The following is a 19339-nucleotide window of genomic DNA, read 5'->3' on the forward strand; positions in this document are numbered from 1 at the left end:
GGTGCGAGTAGCAGGAATGGGCTGAATCCGGCTGACGACTCGCACCCTTGACTTGGTGCGAGTGGCAGGAATGGGCCGGACTGGGCTGGCGACGCGCACCACAGACCTGGTGCGGAGAGCAGGAACGGGCAGAGCCGGGCTGACGAGACGCACCACAGGCTTGATGCGGGGAGCAGGAATGGGCCAAACTGGGCTGGCGACGCGCACCACAGACCTGGTGCGGGGAGCAGGAACGGGCCGTGCCGGACTGACGAAACGCACCATAGACTTGGTGCGGAAAGCAGGCACGGGCCGTGCCGGACTGACGACGCACACCACTGGCTTGGTGCGGGAAGCTTGGATGGGCCGGACTGTACTGGGGACACACACCACTGGCCCTACACCGGGATCTGGAACGGGCCGGACCGGACTGGCAACACACGCCAGTACCTCTCGCCGTGCCTCTACTTCCTCCATCCCCTCTTCGACCAGTGGCCCCCGTAACCCGGCGGCCTTCTCCGGCAACCCACTGGGCCGCTCTATCGCGGCCTCCTGCTGGTCCGACGTCGTGAGCCCCCCCCTAAAAATTTTCGGGGCGTCTCTCCTACCCGTGGACCAGGTCTCCATGTCCCTCGCCAGCCTCTCGCCCTTCTGCCATAATGTCAAGCCCTTCTCTTCCTCACTCGGCTTGACCCAGTCCAGGAGGCGAAGGAGATCTGTGAGGGATCTCCCTGGCGATGGCTCCTGGACACGCTGCTTGGTCATATCTTGGTGGGTTTTTCTGTCACGATCGTCGTAGGAAGTAGTAGACCAAAGCGCAGCGCGTTGAGCGAACATGACTTTATTAAATTAACGTACTCACTACAAAAACAACAAACAATGACGAATCGTGAAGTCCTCAGTTACAATGACTGATACGGAACAAAAACCCACAACACTAAGGTGAACACTGACAGTTTAAATATGGCTCCCAATCAGAGATAACGAGCCGACAGCTGACACTCGTTACCACTGATTGGGAGTCACACGACCAAACAAGGAAACAACCAAATACAACACAACCAATACCAAACACAACCAAATGAACACACCCTGGCTCAAAATACACAGTCCCGGAGCCAGAGCGTGACACTTTTTCTTGACTGATTACCATTTGATTGATGTGGTGATTTCACAAATGTCATATAATTTGAAAGAGCTGTTTCTCAGCTTTCAAAATATGTAGCATGTTTTCATATATGGTTTGACACCAGCAAAGTATGCTCATTAATGTACGCAGAGGTCATGGTCTCAGTAAATTCAGCAATTCCCAAACTCTCCAACCGATTATGCAACAATACCAATACGGCGATTTACAGTTTCAGTTAGTGTTTCCATTCGCTTTTAATGCTGTAAAACACATTTACGGTATTTTACTGTTGAAATTAAAGAAAAGGCTTACAGTGTAAGTACATGGTGTGGTCCATCTTTGAAAGACAGTGTGTCTTCACCTGTTCTGCATTTACACTTAACTAACATGAGAGAGAGAGAGAGAGAGAGAGAGAGAGAGAGAGAGAGAGAGAGAGAGAGAGAGAGAGACTGAAAGAGAGAGAGAGAGAGAGAGAGAGAGAGAGAGAGAGAGAGAGCTATAAATGGAACACAAGAGATACCTGTGGAGATTCAGCTAGCCAGCACCTGAGGGCCACAGCCAATGAGCAGACAGTGTTTTGTGTTTGTATTTGCATGTGTGTGAGTGTGTGTGTGTCTACAGGGGTGCATACACATGTCTGTGGCCGAGGCAGAGCAGTAGGACCGTATGTCTTTCCGCCCTGTCTGCTCCTCCTATTGAAGTGTTCAGAGCCAAACGCTTCAGCTGCATTTAAAAATAACTCTGACATGGGAAGGAGCCTTTTTAAAAAGGCCTAATGATATAAAGGGCTACTACTTCAATCAGACTACATAAAAAAATGGGATATTTTCATAAGAACGTTACTGAATACTCCCAGTCTACACTGGCTCTGACCATGAGAGCTGAAAATAAAAATGAACATAATATCAGAGGCTGAACAATGTGACAATACTGATGTGTATGTCATCTATCTCAAAAAGTCTGTCATTACTTATTGAACAAAATTCCAGTTTTCATCATCTGGAAAATAGTTGACATTATTACACGTGGTTGAGTCATTGGGATGTCAACTATTTAGAAGTTTCTTACCCCACCCAGGACTAGTTTAACCCAAATATGTAGCTAATTTTCCATCCAAGAGCCACTGTTAGCAGGGCTACATCCGGGCCTTAGTGCTGATAGTAGGGAAAAGAGTGGGGGCTCTCTGGGACAAATCTTCAGGCTCTGCTCTCAAGAAGTAGGGGGAAATTGATGTGGGTCATTTCTACTAAAAGAGCTGGAAATCTGTGTTTAGCTCGTGGTTTAGAGCCACAAGAATTCCCCTCCATTCCCCCTCTCTGTCAAACAGAAATACTGACAATAACACGTTAATATTTCACAACTCTTTATCGTGCTTAAGATATTTGCTGTCATCACATCTCCTATGAGCGCAATGAAACCGTTTAATATTTCCCCTTTAACATATACCCTGTATAAACTGCGTGTTGCATGGCCTCTGGGGCCAGCAGCCATCCATATTTTGAAGTGTCAATGCTATTTTGAAGTGTCAGTTGATGCTTGAGGAGCTGGGAGAGCGCTAGACTGGCTAAAAGCAGACCTATCCCCCATGGATGATGATGCTCATACCTCAGCAGAGAGGGACAGTGACGACGGGAAGAGAGACCATCTAGCTTTAGAAAACAGAAAATAAAGAGAAACACAGAAAAAGTGAAAGAAAGAGAGACAGGACTCTTCACTTACTCTGAGGGAACTTCGGTGGGTTGTCGTTGACATCCGTCAGGGTGATTTTCACTTCTGTTGTCCCTGACAGTCCCCCCATGTGTCCCCCCATGTCCTTGGCTTGGATGACGACGTCATATTCCTGCCGCGCTTCCCTGTCCATGTTGGGCAGAGCAGTCCGGATTATCCCTGGGGACAGGAGAGGAGGGAAATGGCTTTAATTCAAGAGGAACCTGCCTGTGACCTTTCAGCAGCCTACTACTATGCAAGGCCTACTGGGAGGAGCAGGGCATGATGGGTCATCACTGACACGTGAGATCACATTGTGACAAATGCCATCGCCATCTCATTCATCAGGCTCCTTTTCTAATATTAGTGTGAAATGTAAAAGGGAAAAATAAGTGACTTGTTTCAAATGAAACTGCAGAACACTGCTCAGAACAGCAGTGATGAACTGTTTTTTAAGCAAGTTATTTATTAATTTTTCTGTGAGGAAACTGGTGCTCCTCACATCACAGGAGAATATGATGGGGATGGTTGCTCTCCGATGATATTTAGATGAACCTGTGCATGAAACGCAGATAAGCCAAAAACAAATTAGAAATGTGAGCATTGGACAGGAGCCAGTGAAATATCCAGCTTTGGTTTATTAGGAGGATTTTCTCTCTTCGATCACTCGCTCGTTCTGAGATCTCCCTGTTTGGCTGGGGGTACTTTGGCTCCCAGGATGCTTAGAGTTCAACCAGGATATTGCTTGCCTAATCTGGCAGTGAGTTAATTCTGTTTGGTAAAGGACAGGTACACTCAGACTTTGCCTTGGAGAAATCCAAAAGCGCGACAGGGCTAATCCTCAATGTCCTTACTTGGCACAGTTACAAAATGTGAGAATTTACAGATTATCATCAGATACATTGAAATACATTACAGCTTTGATATAAGGCATACGGTATATATAATGTTATGCTATCTGGATGAATATGAAACAAGGTGGGACAGAGAGGTTGGGTACCTGTTTGTGGTTCCACTGAGAAGTAGGGCTGGCCCTGGAGAATGCTGTATACCAGTCTGGCACTATTCCCGTAGGTGGGATCATCAGCATCTGTGGCTGTTACCTGCATCACTGAGGTACCTGGACAACACAAGAACAGCATGTGTTATTATTTTCAACACCATTTACCCAACATAATAGTAGACCTGCAACAAGCAAATCATTATGGCATTTAGCTTGAGCCAATCCTATGGTTCTAAAATGAAATTCCTGCTATATAACTCCTGATGCTGGAAGTGTTTACCATTCTAGAAATCACTTATTCTTAATCGAAAAGGTGGTGCAGTCAGCATCCCTCCCATGGTTATAATGTCCTTAAGTGCTCATGGTTTTGGGATTCACACAAAGCCTAGCTGTTTCACCAGTACAATGAGGGAAAAAAGTATCTGATCCCCTACTGATTTTGTACGTTTGCCCACTGACAAAGAAATGATCGGTCTATAATTTTAATGGTAGGTTTATTTGAACAGTGAGAGACAGAATAATAACAAAAAAATCCAGAAAAACGCATGTCAAAAATGTTGTACACACACACACACACAAACAACACTCACAAGGAAGAGGGAAATCGCAAAGCCACAACAACAACAGCAACACTTCCAACTTTGCCTACCCCGGTCAGATTTCAGTAATTTTGAATAATGCATGGGAAACAAGCTGTTCACTGGCAAACAGTCTGAGGAAGGGTGAATTAGACAGAGGGTAGGGAATCCTTCACGGTCCATTCCCCAGCCAGACTCACCGACATTGGACATTTCAGGCACCCTGGCGTAGTATGGTCCATGTAGGAACTCAGGTGGGTTGTCATTGATGTCCTGGACCTTGACTATGAACTCAGACGGAGGCTCCAGAGGCTTGTTGGTGTCCCTGTCCACAGCCTGGGCTGTGAGGGTGTATTGGGCCTGCTCTTCCCTGTCCAGGGTCTTGGTGGCATGGATGTTGCCTGTCTTGTCATCAATGACGAAAATGGTGCCTGCACCCTCCCCTGAGAGAATGTACTTGCAATTGCCATCTCCAGCGTCAACGTCTGAGTGGAGCTGGAAACAAATGGACAGGAGAAAATGTCAGCAAAATTACTTTGGAAAAATATGTTAAAAACCATTTAAAAAATACTACGTTCCAACATGTAGTGTGATCACTAGGAGGAACATGGATAATGAGAAGCACTTTCAGCCCAACCAATCATGTACATGTGATTACATTTAAATGCATAGCTTACAGAAAACTGCCTTGAAACCAATATGTTTCAACACAGAGAATCAATCTATATTTACTCTGATGATCAACATTAGGTGCAACACTGCAACAATACAATTAGTGGTCTGTCACATTATCAGGTAGTTAGTCATTTAGTTGATTGGTTCATTTCTGCAATTCAAAAAACGCAGAACTATATTCCCACAAACTAATATATGAATGGTATTTTAATTTTGCAATATCTACCAACTTTTCATTATATTCTATGAAATATTGTTCGTAGAAGCCTGTCCTGCATGCCTGTTGTTTTTGTTGTTGATTGATGTCATGATTGATATTCCAATCCAATAATAACAAGGTACCATCTCTGTCAATGCCGGAATTAGAGGCAAATGTATGTCCCCATTTGTAATCATCATTTCTGTGGAGCCATAAATCGCCTGTTTCCCAGATGTCAGTGTCTTTGGGGGATGCTTTGATATTAAAAAGGAAATCCAATTTATAACCTTTAATCAAGTGGGCCACTGAGGTCTCCGCTGGTAATGAAAACCCCTTGTGACATTAATTCAGCGGTCAACAGATAGAGAGGGGGAAAGAATGGGAGAGAAAAGAGAAGAAAGGTAGGAAGGTGATGATGAAGAATTTCAAACCGTGACCTTACCCTGCCCACTAACACTGGGTCTGGCCCTGTGTACTCCTCAATGACAAAGAACTGGTTCCAGACCCAGCCTCTTTTGGAGCGGTGTAGGACCTGTCCCTCCTTGCCTGTCCTCTCCCGGTGCCTGTGTAGGGAGAGGCGGCGGTGGTGGCTGTGCTCCAGGGGTGCCGAGGCAGCCACAGCGCTGCACAGCACGGTGCCCAGGCACATCAGGAACACCTGCAGTCCCAGTCCCTCCCACATCCTGCTGCCTGCTGCCTGCCGACCAACGCTATTCCGCCTTCCTCTGGGTCTTCCTGCACGTGTGCCTGTGTCCTCTGAGTGGCACAATCCAGAGATAATCCTGGGAAAACCTTCCTCTGAGGTCCTTCCTGGACGGTGGCTTCACTTCACACTCACTAGCCTGGGGACTTGGACCCTAAACCTCACCGGATCCTTTGGTTTTGCTTTATGCAGTTACTCATCACAACCACTTCTTCTTCTCTCTCTTCCTCCTTCTTCTCCTCCCAATGTAGGCCCTGAAATGAAATGAAAATACACTGAGTAAGTCACAGGGGACAGAACAGTTCTGTACAAGAGTAGTTATCGTCGGCCCACACTCCAACCAAAGTTTTAATTGACTCCTCTCTAAATCTCGACATATTAATTCATTTTGTGCCATCTTGCTCTAATTAAGTGACAGAGGTTGTAAACTCATTTGCTCTTATTTAATTAGACATCAAGCCACTGGTGTTCTCAAATTGAAATGTTGCCTATGTTTTCTCCCTTGTTGTTGTAGGTGAGTAGAGCAAAAGTAAAATTGTTTCCTTCAAAATTCAAAATTGGTATGAAATACATCACTTCATTTTCATTCACTGACCATGCACTGATGGTCAACAAGGCGCCAATGGAGCTAAAAAGAGAATAGTCTAATAGTCGATTTCCTCAGTCATAACTGCAAACAAAGCATGCTTTATCACATGCCAATAGGTTATGTTACACATCCGACAATTAACCAGATGCGGTGTTCGTGTCAGTCCCATGATTGGCTTTCATCATTTCCTACTTGGCTGCTCATGGATGGACAGAGGACCAAATGGACCTGCGGGGGATTTTCCCATCCAGTGAGTCGCTAAGAACCTTCAGCCTCAGCACTTCAGCAACGATGCTAGCTGGGAACCCAACCACAACAATAATGCTTTAACACACTGCTTAAAGCTGCCTCTCACTGGAACCGGTTAAACACACGGCCCAGCAGGGAAGAGAGGGAGGGAGAGAAGAGAAAAAATTGAACAAATCTCCAGCTTGTGTGGCAGAGCACATAAATAAAGTCAAAATAAAGCGCATCCACCAGTGAAGTAGGGAAATGGGCACCTTAACTCAGTTGGACCTCTCCACTGTCAGCCCCCATAATGAATGCCTGATAACGCTTCATGCTTTCCAGTGTCTCGGCTGTAAATTGGCAGCTACTCTGGAAAAAGAAGACATTTTATGTTTTCTTTCGTTATTGACTGGCCACCAAAATGTCAGCCAACTGTGTGTGTAGGAGTGGTTTTATTGCCTCCGAAGCCCCATCATCTCAAGGGGAGTGTTTCCCATTTAAATGCCTCGGGAATCACAGGCATTCATTCCTTTCCAGTAAATCCAGATCCTATAGGCCTACTCTGCAGAGGTATATTTAAAAAAGGACAGCTAATGCTGCTCTATGCGATCATGTCAGAAATTCCGATGCAGAAGCAGTTATTTTCAATCTGTGTCAAATCAAAGGAAATTAGTTGAGATTCAAACAGCAGATTCAGAAGTCTGAGGCACAAGTCTCCTACTTGTTTGATGGTGAAATGTGACTAGCATGTACTCAATGCTGGTTCTTCCATTTCATTCCAAAGGATTTAAGCTTGACTCACACACCTTTCGTAGGTCTACCTTGGGTGAAATGAAACTCACTCCATGTTTTTAATGTATTTTTGAAGTATTTATCTTGGTATGTCCTTTAAAAAGGTACTTGAAACAGTGAGCTTCCACCCACAACATGTTGCAACAATATCGATGTGGTACATGGGGGCGGCAGGTAGCCTAGCATTGGGCCGGTGACCGAAAGGCTGCTGGTTCGAATCCCCGAGCCGACTAAGTAAAGAATCTGCTGATGTGCATTTGAACAAGGCACTTAACCATAATTGCTCCTGTAAGTTGCTCTGGACAAGAGCGTCTGCTAAATGACTGAAATGTAAAAAATTGCAGTCCTATAACTTTGCATACCTTTTATTTAAAATGGCTCCCCAGTCCAAGACAAATCAAGAGGGTTCTAATACATGATTCACCTCAAGATCAATCTCTATTTGCTTCCGTCTTGGCTAAAACGGATTTGCTGAATAAGTAGTCTGGTCCAAAGTCACTCATGGATTGTAAGTGATTCACCAGTAATGCAAAATGTCTCATCTGTTACAGTAATACAGTGATTGTGAGTCATGTTTTAAGTATTCCACTGGATGGCTAGACAGCTAAATGTTTCCATGCAGCACCACTGTAGAATGGTGAGAGAGACATCGGAGCATTTGTGAATATGGAAAAATACACTGAATATACCAAACATCAGGAACACCTTCCTAATATTGAGTTGCCACCCCACCCCCTTTTGCCCTCAGAACAGCTTTAATTCTACAAGGTGTCGAAAGCGTTCCACAGGCATGTTGACTTCAATGCTTCTCACAGCTGTGTCAAGTTGGCTGGATGTCCTTTGGGTGGTGGACCATTCTTGATACAAACGGGAAACTGTTGAGCGTGAAAAACCCAGCAGCGTTCCAGTTTTTGACACAAACCGGTGCGCCTGGCACCTACATTTTGTCTTGCCTATTCACCCTCTGAATGGTACACATACACAATCCATGTCTCTATTGTCTCAAGGCTTATAAATCCTTCTTTAACCTGTCTCCTCCCCTTCATCTACAATTATGGTGGAAAATAAGTATTTGGTCAATAACAAAAGTTTCTCAATACTTTGTTATATACCCTTTGTTGGCAATGACACAGGTCAAACGTTTTCTGTAAGTCTTCACAAGGTTTTCACACACTGTTGCTGGTATTTTGGCCCATTCCTCCATGCAGATCTCCTCTAGAGCAGTGATGTTTTGGGGCTGTCGCTGGGCAACACGGACTTTCAACTCCCTCCAAAGATATTCTATGGGGTTGAGATCTGGAGACTGGCTAGGCCACTCCAGGACCGTGAAATGCTTCTTACGAAGCCACTCCTTCGTTGCCCGGGCGGTGTGTTTGGGATCATTGTCATGCTGAAAGACCCAGCCACGTTTCATCTTCAATGCCCTTGCTGATGGAAGGAGGTTTTCACTCAAAATCTCACGATACATGGCCCCATTCATTCTTTCCTTAACACGGATCAGTCGTCCTGGTCCCTTTGCAGAAAAACAGCCCCAAAGCATGATGTTTCCACCCCCATGCTTCACAGTAGGTATGGTGTTCTTTGGATGCAACTCAGCATTCTTTGTCCTCCAAACACGACGAGTTGAGTTTTTACCAAAAAGTTATATTTTGCTTTCATCTGACCATATGACATTCTCCCAATCCTCTTCTGGATCATCCAAATGCACTCTAGCAAACTTCAGACGGGCCTGGACATGTACTGGCTTAAGCAGGGGGACACGTCTGGCACTGCAGGATTTGAGTCCCTGGCGGCGTAGTGTGTTACTGATGGTAGGCTTTGTTACTTTGGTCCCAGCTCTCTGCAGGTCATTCACTAGGTCCCCCCGTGTGGTTCTGGGATTTTTGCTCACCGTTCTTGTGATCATTTTGACCCCACGGGGTGAGATCTTGCGTGGAGCCCCAGATCGAGGGAGATTATCAGTGGTCTTGTATGTCTTCCATTTCCTAATAATTGCTCCCACAGTTGATTTCTTCAAACCAAGCTGCTTACCTATTGCAGATTCAGTCTTCCCAGCCTGGTGCAGGTCTACAATTTTGTTTCTGGTGTCCTTTGACAGCTCTTTGGTCTTGGCCATAGTGGAGTTTGGAGTGTGACTGTTTGAGGTTGTGGACAGGTGTCTTTTATACTGATAACAAGTTCAAACAGGTGCCATTAATGCAGGTAACGAGTGGAGGACAGAGGAGCCTCTTAAAGAAGAAGTTACAGGTCTGTGAGAGCCAGAAATCATGCTTGTTTGTAGGTGACCAAATACTTATTTTCCACCATAATTTGCAAATAAATTCATAAAAAATCCTACAATGTGATTTTCTGGAAAAAAAATTCTCAATTTGTCTGTCATAGTTGACTTGTACCTATGATGAAAATTACAGGCCTCTCTCATCTTTTTAAGTGGGAGAACTTGCACAATTGGTGGCTGACTAAATACTTTTTTTCCCCACTATATTTTAAATTGAACACAGGGGAAAGTGGAATAAGTGAGTTAGTTCCATGCTGATGTTTAATATTGAGTACCAACACATCAATAGACTCTAAAAGGCATAAGATCCCACACCATTTGATTGAGGGGAACCCCAAAAATCAGTTCAGTGGGACTCTTACTTCATTGAACTCTAACCAGTAATCATAGTCCTCAAAGGAAATATCATTAAGCAGTGCATACAAGTTCTTTCAATGCAGGGTCTTATTAGGATTATGATAAGAATCTCATTTTTAATGATTTTCACAAAGTAGAAAGGGATAGGATTGGGATCCTGTCAAATGATGTCCTAAATAAGTAAAGCATTTCTTCAGCCTCTGAAGGTGCATGTGGGGGTTGGGTTTTGTTTTTTATAGCTGGGAGATGTGTTCTTTCTTGTGAATTTTTTTTAAAAGTAGGAAGCGCAATCGCTCCCCAATGGTTATCGTAGATATAATTTCTGAATCGGAAGCAAAAATATGAATTTTAACAGCAGACGGAGCAGACAGAGTATGGAACTGTGCTCAAACCTGAACCTCACTGTGCAGATGGGTTCAGCTTACCTACCATTAAAAATGTACAAGAAAAGCAAAGAGAAGCTTTTAGGAATTGAGCAAGGGGCCTCTCTCTTTCCTGTACCACAGAAATATATTGTTCTCTCTCTCTCTCTCTCTCTCTCTCTCTCTCTCTCTCTCTCTCTCTCTCTCTCTCTCTCTCTCTCTCTCTCTCTCTCTCTCTCTCTCTCTCTCTCTCTCTCTCTCTCTCTCTCTCTCTCTCTCTCTCTCTCTCTCTCTTTCTCTCTTATTCTCTAGTGCCAGTTTAATTCTGTAAGTCCAGTCACACATAGGTCTAGATGGAATTGGTCTAAAGCAATAAAGGTGATTCATGTCTGAGTAGATGTGATATATACCCCTGTCTTCCAGAACCCTGGAGGCTCCACCGCCTGTTTTCACAAGTGTTTATGACAGTATGGTGTGTGTGTGCACATGTACTGATTGTGTGAATAGTGCGTGCAAACAGTTTATTTATTGGGTGTTGTCGTTATACAATGCTGTGTGGGCATGGGAAATAGAGAGAGAGAGAGAGAGAGAGAGAGAGAGAGAGAGAGAGAGGGAGGAGAGAAAGAAGAGAGAGCGAGGGAGAGAAAGAGAGAGAGAGGTAGAGACTACAGTCTAGCGTTACAAATGGGGTTGCTGAGAGGGATGCAGCAGCTTTGGAATTAATTCTCCATGTGCTGCCTGCATCCTGGCCTTCCCATTTTGTGACCAGCTTTGAAGCACTTACTGGAGCAGTGGATGAGGGTTTAGTGCTTGGTTTACAGTGCAGCTTGAGGGGAGGTAAAAGAGTGGAAGGTATTTCTACTCTAAGACTGGCATGTGTGACATACCTTTGCACTGCTTGAATGCGATATTGAATGATTTCTCAGTATAATTACCTAATCTACCTGGAATAAAATCATTAAATTACAACAATAACAAAGATCATTAAATATATAGCTAAATGTATTATCATTCAAGTTCCAAGAAATCTTAAGATACCGTGAATAAGATTGTACCTCTAAACAGTAGGCTACGCCTCCTTTACAGATACAAGCATGGTACTATACAGGTTATACGGATAAGATCATGTTTGCACTCAACACAAAGTGGCCATATTATCACAGCAGATTGCTAGACAGACCATATCATAATGAAAATAAACCACCCCTCTAAGCCCTCCACATGCTCTGTAATACGCCACTTTCATGGAAAAACCAGGTGCACTGCAGTCTGTATATTACACCATAGGCACCGAGTGTTTCCCTTTAACAATGCTGTATTTTGGAGCATGACCCCTGTCTCCACCTGAGGGGTGGTTCTATTCTTAGGAAACAGGCTTTTACACAATCCTACCTCTTGCACACATATAAATCTTTGTTTGGATAATAATAGAGGAATAACACCACCGTCACCACCTCATTCTTACAGTAATGAAAGAAGCAGATCAGGGCCAAGTGATCAGGACTGTAGTCTTGTGTAGTCCTCAGAGCTCCACCATGCTGCTTCTCACTCTGACAGGTAATTGTTCCCACACTACTACCATAGAGGACTCTGAGATCAGGAGGTTCTCTGCTATTCTCTCATTCTCTCTTCCCCCCCACCTCGCGGGTAAAACATTTTAGAGAGAGACATCTTTTGAGTTTTAAAGTTAATTTCCTGGAATTCTACACATTTTACTTTGGGGAGTAGAGAAAATGTTGCTGTTTTAAAGCAAGCTTTCTGCAATTCTACACATTTTGCCACGGGGAGTGGAGAAATCTTTTGACAAAACTTATGCCATGTGAATGATATCTGAGTGAGAGTGACTAACAAAGTCAATCGGGGTCCCTTGGTGGTCAGGGCCCCTGGGCACCTGCCCTGCGTGCCCGGTCGCTATTCGGACATGATAACTACAAGTTTAGTTAGCTGGCTAGACTAATTTACCAAGCTAAAAATTGTTAACTGACATGCTAAATGAGTGACTGTCAGTGACTGACATAACAAGAGAAAAACTGCTGAACCACAACCAAATTTTGAAATTGCACCTTTTGTATTCTACTATTCTAACTCTCAACAGTGAGTTGAGAACCCGACTGAGTCCCTGGCGGCCGGGGGCCCTGAGCGACCACAAGGTTATCAACATTGTTCAGAGATATGGCTTCTGTAAATCAATGCCTCACAACAAAGACTTGCTAGTATATCTACAACGATATCATAGCATGCATTGCCTTGACAGACTTGACTCTTTAAAAGAAGAAATAAGAGAGGATAATCAACTGAAAAAAAAACGATTTTCTACTCAATACAAAGAGGCTTTGAAGCCACACTGCAAGGAGGAAAAGTGGTCTTTGGTTTCTGGTTACTGTGGGCTGCTTCCTGTGGCTTTTAAAAGCGACAAAATATAGAAAAGAAACCAACGATTGTGCTCCCAGGACGTAACCTGACTCTTAATTGCCATTCAATTACAGAGACTAATCGGTGTAGGTGTATCACAAACAAAATAACCCCGTCTGGCTTTCTGCACTTCAGAGCCAAAGAGGTCATTAGTATTCTAACAGGTGAGTGATGCACATGCTTTTTTTATCCTCTGAGCTGCCAGATTCATGAATAATATGCTAATGCCATCATCAACAAGGTGGAGTCACGGCTACAGCTAAAGGAATGGTGCATGTTCAGAAGTTACTATTACTGCTGCTACAGCCTTTGCATGCTGTTGTTCATGTTGCTGCCGATGCCGTTGCTCAGAGGGATGTCAAGAGCCATGGAAAACGACTGTTTCTATGGATAGCAGCCAGTAATTTGCACTATGAGAGTAAGGGAAAGCAACCGAAAAAAGAGCGAGGGAGAGGATGGAGAGGATGCAGCTGAGCTTGAAGAGATGGTAGGAGTCTCGTTACCGAGACGGCTGGCTGTGGGATGGAGATGGAAATGGTGGAGGAGGTATGTATCACAGAGGAGCTGCACTCAAAGTGATGATATTTCAGATCAGCCCTAGGCTTATTTTCTCTCTGGTGTGCTCAGGAAGGCAGTGCATGCCCTTGGAGTTGAAAGGTTTATGACTGAGTATCATTTTACTGTGGCAAACAAGGCTCAGCACTCAGGTTAAGTTACCTTGAAATATCTGAAGGTTACAAGCCCTGCACAAGTCAACCACAGTGCTTCTTCTGCATACCTGGCTACAGGAGTGTGGGTGGGAAGGGGTTTGACAGGGCAGTGTGAAGGTAGGATGCACCTGTCACTCATGAGGACAACAAACTGGAAGGAAAACAAGAGGGAGAGAAAGAGAAGGACAACAAGCTACAGCTGAAACAGTACAGTGCATACACAGCCTAAACAGCTGAAACAGTACAGCGCATACACAGCCTGAACAGCTGAAACAGTACAGTGCATACACAGCCTGAACAGCTGAAACAGTACAGTGCATACACAGCCTGAACAGCTGAAACAGTACAGTGCATACACAGCCTGAACAGCTGAAACAGTACACTGCATACACAGCCTGAACAGCTGAAACAGTACACTGCATACACAGCCTGAACTGCTGAAACAGTACACTGCATACACAGCCTGAACAGCTGAAACAGTACAGTGCACACACAGCCTGAACAGCTGAAACAGTACACTATATACACAGCCTGAACAGCTGAAACAGTACAGTGCATACACAGCCTGAACAGCTGAAACAGTACAGCGTATACACAGCCTGAACAGCTGAAACAGTACAGTGCATACACAGCCTGAACAGCTGAAACAGTACAGTGCATACACAGCCTGAACAGCTGAAACAGTACAGTGCATACACAGCCTGAACAGCTGAAACAGTACACTGCATACACAGCCTGAACAGCTGAAACAGTACACTGCATACACAGCCTGAACTGCTGAAACAGTACACTGCATACACAGCCTGAACAGCTGAAACAGTACAGTGCACACACAGCCTGAACAGCTGAAACAGTACACTGCATACACAGCCTGAACAGCTGAAACAGTACAGTGCATACACAGCCTGAACAGCTGAAACATTACAGTGTATACACAGCCTGAACAGCTGAAACAGTACAGTGCATACACAGCCTGAACAGCTGAAACAGTACAGTGCATACACAGCCTGAACAGCTGAAACAGTACAGTGCATACACAGCCTGAACAGCTGAAACAGTACACTGCATACACAGCCTGAACAGCTGAAACAGTACAGTGCATACACAGCCTGAACAGCTGAAACAGTACAGTGCATACACAGCCTGAACAGCTGAAACAGTACAGCGTATACACAGCCTGAACAGCTGAAACAGTACAGTGCATACACAGCCTGAACAGCTGAAACAGTACAGTGCATACACAGCCTGAACAGCTGAAACAGTACACTGCATACACAGCCTGAACAGCTGAAACAGTACACTGCATACACAGCCTGAACTGCTGAAACAGTACACTGCATACACAGCCTGAACAGCTGAAACAGTACAGTGCACACACAGCCTGAACAGCTGAAACAGTACACTGCATACACAGCCTGAACAGCTGAAACAGTACAGTGCATACACAGCCTGAACAGCTGAAACAGTACAGCGTATACACAGCCTGAACAGCTGAAACAGTACAGTGCATACACAGCCTGAACAGCTGAAACAGTACAGTGCATACACAGCCTGAACAGCTGAAACAGTACAGTGCATACACAGCCTGAACAGCTGAAACAGTACACTGCATACACAGCCTGAACAGCTGAAACAGTACAGTGCATACACAGCCTGAACAGCTGAAACAGTACAGTGCATACACAGCCTGAACAGCTGAAACAGTACAGCGTATACACAGCCTGAATAGCTGAAACAGTACAGTGCATACACAGCCTGAACAGCTGAAACAGTACAGTGCATACACAGCCTGAACAGCTGAAACAGTACAGTGCATACACAGCCTGAACAGCTGAAACAGTACAGTGCATACACAGCCTGAACAAAGGGCAGTCAAACCACGAAGGGAAGGATAAGGTTCAGCGAGACAAACATAATTGTTCCACTTCACGTCAGCTTCTAACTATGTGTGTTCATGCGTGTGTGCGTGTATCTGGTGGAGTAGGGGGTATCGGATCTGTCTTAAGCCACTACAAAAAGTTAAGCAGTAATTATGAACTACAAGTACCCACATCAGCTTGTTTATAGACTAGTAATCCTTATCATTATGCATCCTCACACAGAGGACATGAGTGCACGTGTAGATCAGTTGGTAGAGCATGGCGTTTGCAACGCCAGGGTTGTGAGTTTGTTTCCCACAGGGGGCCAGTATGAAAAATGTATGCACTCACTAACTGTAAGTTGCTCTGGATAAGAGCGTCTGCTAAATGACTAAAATGTAAACACATACAGCATTAATAATAGGCCTATTTTGGAATTCCTAAAGGCAACTTAGTCATGCCAGTATCCCCAACCTCTGTAATTTATTAAATGTATTTTCAAGTTAACATGAATAAAGCAGAGGAAATACTATCTTTGTAAATTACTAAAATTGTAAGATGCAAACAGAAGTTATGCATCTTGATAATGAACACTTACTTCAGTCAGTAAAACGGAATTGATATTGCAATTGCACAACAATACCATTAACCAAAGAGTTTGTATCATTAAGAAAATGCTGAAGAACTATTCAGCTCAAACATATAATTTCATAAACAGCTAAGAATACAATTAAAGAAACAAAAAAGAAAAGAAGCAAGTAATTTTAATCGGAAATAGCAAAACAGACTGTAATTGCAAGCACCAATCTGAAATCTTTCCACTGAATGTGAAACCAAATGGCATGTACTCAAAACCTTTACAAAGGGTCTCCACTACTAACAACCAGCAGACGTCAGGAGGCAATGCATGCTATGGTGGTGCCTCCAATTAGTAAGAACCAGGGTTTCTCTTTTTGTGTCACATCCATAACATAATAATTATGTCTTCGGTTATTATGCAAGTCTAATTGCAATGCCACATTGCTGTGTATCCAAGAATGTTAATGACTGGATATATAGAATAAATTATTTGTTTTGAAGACATCTGCATCTCTTCAGCTATTCAATCACCCACAAGACACTTTGACCATAATTAAAATGTGTGAGGGTCATAAAAATCCAGTCTCTTCCCTTTCGTCTAGCAACGAGATGCTAGTATTTTAGTCACAAAAAGAGGAATTGCCAGCATACTGTCTTTTTACAGCTACACTCAAATTGTGGAACAGTTGGTTTCCAAAGCCCCAAACTCCCCAGCCTTCTCCTATTCCTGGAAATGAAGGAGTAGCTGGAGTTTCAGACGGCCCAGTCCATCCAGCCAGCCTGATCTAGGGACCAGGAAACTGCGATGTCTGGAATTGATTTGAGGCAAAGGGAAAATAAAATACTTCAGATTCTTAAGGATAGGGGACAGGAGACAAACAGCCCCAGATCCCAACCATTATGGGTGTGGGATGACACACGAGAAGGAACGAGCAAAGTTTGACACTGCAATAGAGTGTCTGGGGTTTTTGTTAGTTAATGCTGTGTTGAAATGTCCAGAAGGAAAATGGAGACCAAAAATGTTTGGAGAAAAGCTTCATACACAGAGTGTATGCACAGAAGGGAAAAAAAAATACCTAAATACCTAATAATTTTTTTGGGGAGAGCAACTTTTCACCAGACAGGCTGTATGAACAGACTTTAATTTTAATAATTGTCATACTTGAACTTCAGTAATCTGAATTTTAAATAAAATATTACCTTCTGTGCAATGTATTCCCTTGCTGAACAAATTGATTGACAGCTTTCCTATTTGGATTTTCTATAATGACAGAAAAGCTAATCTCGCATTAAAGAGGTAATCCACATTTGAAACAATAACAAAGCACCTCCCCACCACTTTTTTTTGGGAAAGAACTGAGGGATTGGGCTTGAAAAATGTAACCACTCAAATTCATTGACAGAGCTATGGATGCAAGGACTGACCATCCACGATATCAAAAGTATAGTTTTTATGTCATAGCCGGCATAATAAGTCATTTTAGCCATTGCTAAAAGTAAGTAATTCGTCAGTGGTAATGAATCTGCCAGGTTGAATAATTATATAGAAGACAGTCTACACTGTGGGTTATGTGTCAGTATATTGTATTAGTAAAATCCATAGATAATCTCACAAACCATCTAGCTACCACTGGCTGGTAATCTGCCTTTGCAGCAGTGGAAAAAAACAAACATTACTAAACTCACAATTTCATAGCCACTGAACTGATTTCTTTCATGGGCAAGTGCAGCAGACCTGAAACAGTCTCCATGGTTGTTAAACAAACACAGAAGATGTCGATGTGATGAGTGAGAGACAGAAAGGAAAAGAGAGAGAGAGAGAGAGCAAAGTGAACAAGATGAGCAAAGAGAAATCAAAGGGAAAGCACACAGAATGTCAGGGACCACTTCAGTGCCTCACAGTTCGCCTTATCAATGATGAAGACAACATTGTCAATTCACAGAAAGAGATTTAAAATTGAATGCATACCACTAGTTTCCGGATCAGAGTTCAGTTGACCCATAAAATACACTGACCTTGTTGGCTTTTTACATCAGCAGTTGGACACAAACTTGTTGAATCAACATTGTTTCCATGTCATGTCAACCAAAACAAATATATGTGATGATGTTGAATCAATGTGGAAAACTGATTGGATTTGAAAGAAGTCATCAACTTTTTACCTAAATCCAATGACATGGTGATTTCACATTGAATTCACGTCAGTTGACAACTCAACCAAATGTAAATCAAAACTAGAAGCTGAACTGACGTCTGTGCCCAGTGGGAAAGTGCTTTACAGAACCCCAAAGAGCAACCAATGCAGATGATGAAGCAAAGTGTCTAGGAAAAACTCCCTAGAAGGCAAGAACCTAGGAAGAAACCTAGAGAGGAGCCAGGCTCCGAGAGGTGGCCAGTCCTCTTCTGGCTGTACTGGGTGGATATCTAAGAGTACATGTGGCCATTACGTGAATGGGATTCTTCATGTCATCATTCTGAAGAAAACTTTACTCTTGACGGGTGAAACAAAACATTCCCAAATGACATTAATAATTTGGTGTGAAATGTGTAGGCTATTTACCGGATGTTATATCATAAAAAAAACATACAAATTAGGGCTGGGAATTGCCAGGGACCTCATGATATGATATTATCAGGTGCCGATATGATATGTATTGCGATTCTCACTATTCTCACAATTCTATATGTTTTGCGATTCGATAGTGCGATTTTATTGCGTTTTAATGTTCCAAACATATTGCTCACTATATGTCTGCTGCAGAGAGACAAGAGAGAGCATGAGAACAAAGTACAGAAGATAGCCCTATTTGGTAAAAGACCAAGTACATATTATGGTAAGAACAGCTCAAATAAGCAAAGTCCATCATTACTTTAAGACATGAAGGTCAGTCAATACGGAAAATGTCAAGAACTTTGAAAGTTTCTTCAAGTGCAGTCGCAAAAAACAACAAGCGCTAATATGAAACTGGCTCTCATGAGGACCGCCACAGGAATGGAAGACCCAGAGTTACCTCTGCTGCAGAGGATAAGTTCATTAGAGTTACCAGCCTCAGAAATTGCAGCCCAAATAAATGCTTCACAGAGTTCAAGTAACAGACACATCTCAACATCAACTGTTCAGAGGAGACTGTGTGAATCAGGCCTTCATGGTTGAATTGCTGCAAAGAAACCACTACTAAAGGACACCAATAAGATGAAG

At 43.5% G+C, this 19339-nt stretch overlaps 1 protein-coding gene across 1 annotated transcript in view; it reads right to left on the reverse strand.

Moving 5' to 3' along the window:
* The window catches only part of LOC311111188 (cadherin-11-like), a 69891-nt gene that overhangs the window by 10471 nt on the left and 40081 nt on the right, over nucleotides 1-19339 (reverse strand). The window contains exons 2-5 of the mRNA XM_084153884.1: nucleotides 5713-6227; nucleotides 4597-4891; nucleotides 3816-3935; nucleotides 2828-2995 (exon numbers count right to left, since the gene is read on the reverse strand). Coding sequence (XP_084010010.1) covers nucleotides 2828-2995; nucleotides 3816-3935; nucleotides 4597-4891; nucleotides 5713-5952 — 823 coding nt within the window. The 5' untranslated portion in view covers nucleotides 5953-6227. The remainder of the gene's footprint in view (nucleotides 1-2827; nucleotides 2996-3815; nucleotides 3936-4596; nucleotides 4892-5712; nucleotides 6228-19339) is intronic.

Source organism: Coregonus lavaretus (assembly GCF_964263955.1).
Source record: "Coregonus lavaretus genome assembly, chromosome: 37".
Classification (NCBI taxonomy): Eukaryota; Metazoa; Chordata; class Actinopteri; order Salmoniformes; family Salmonidae; genus Coregonus; species Coregonus lavaretus.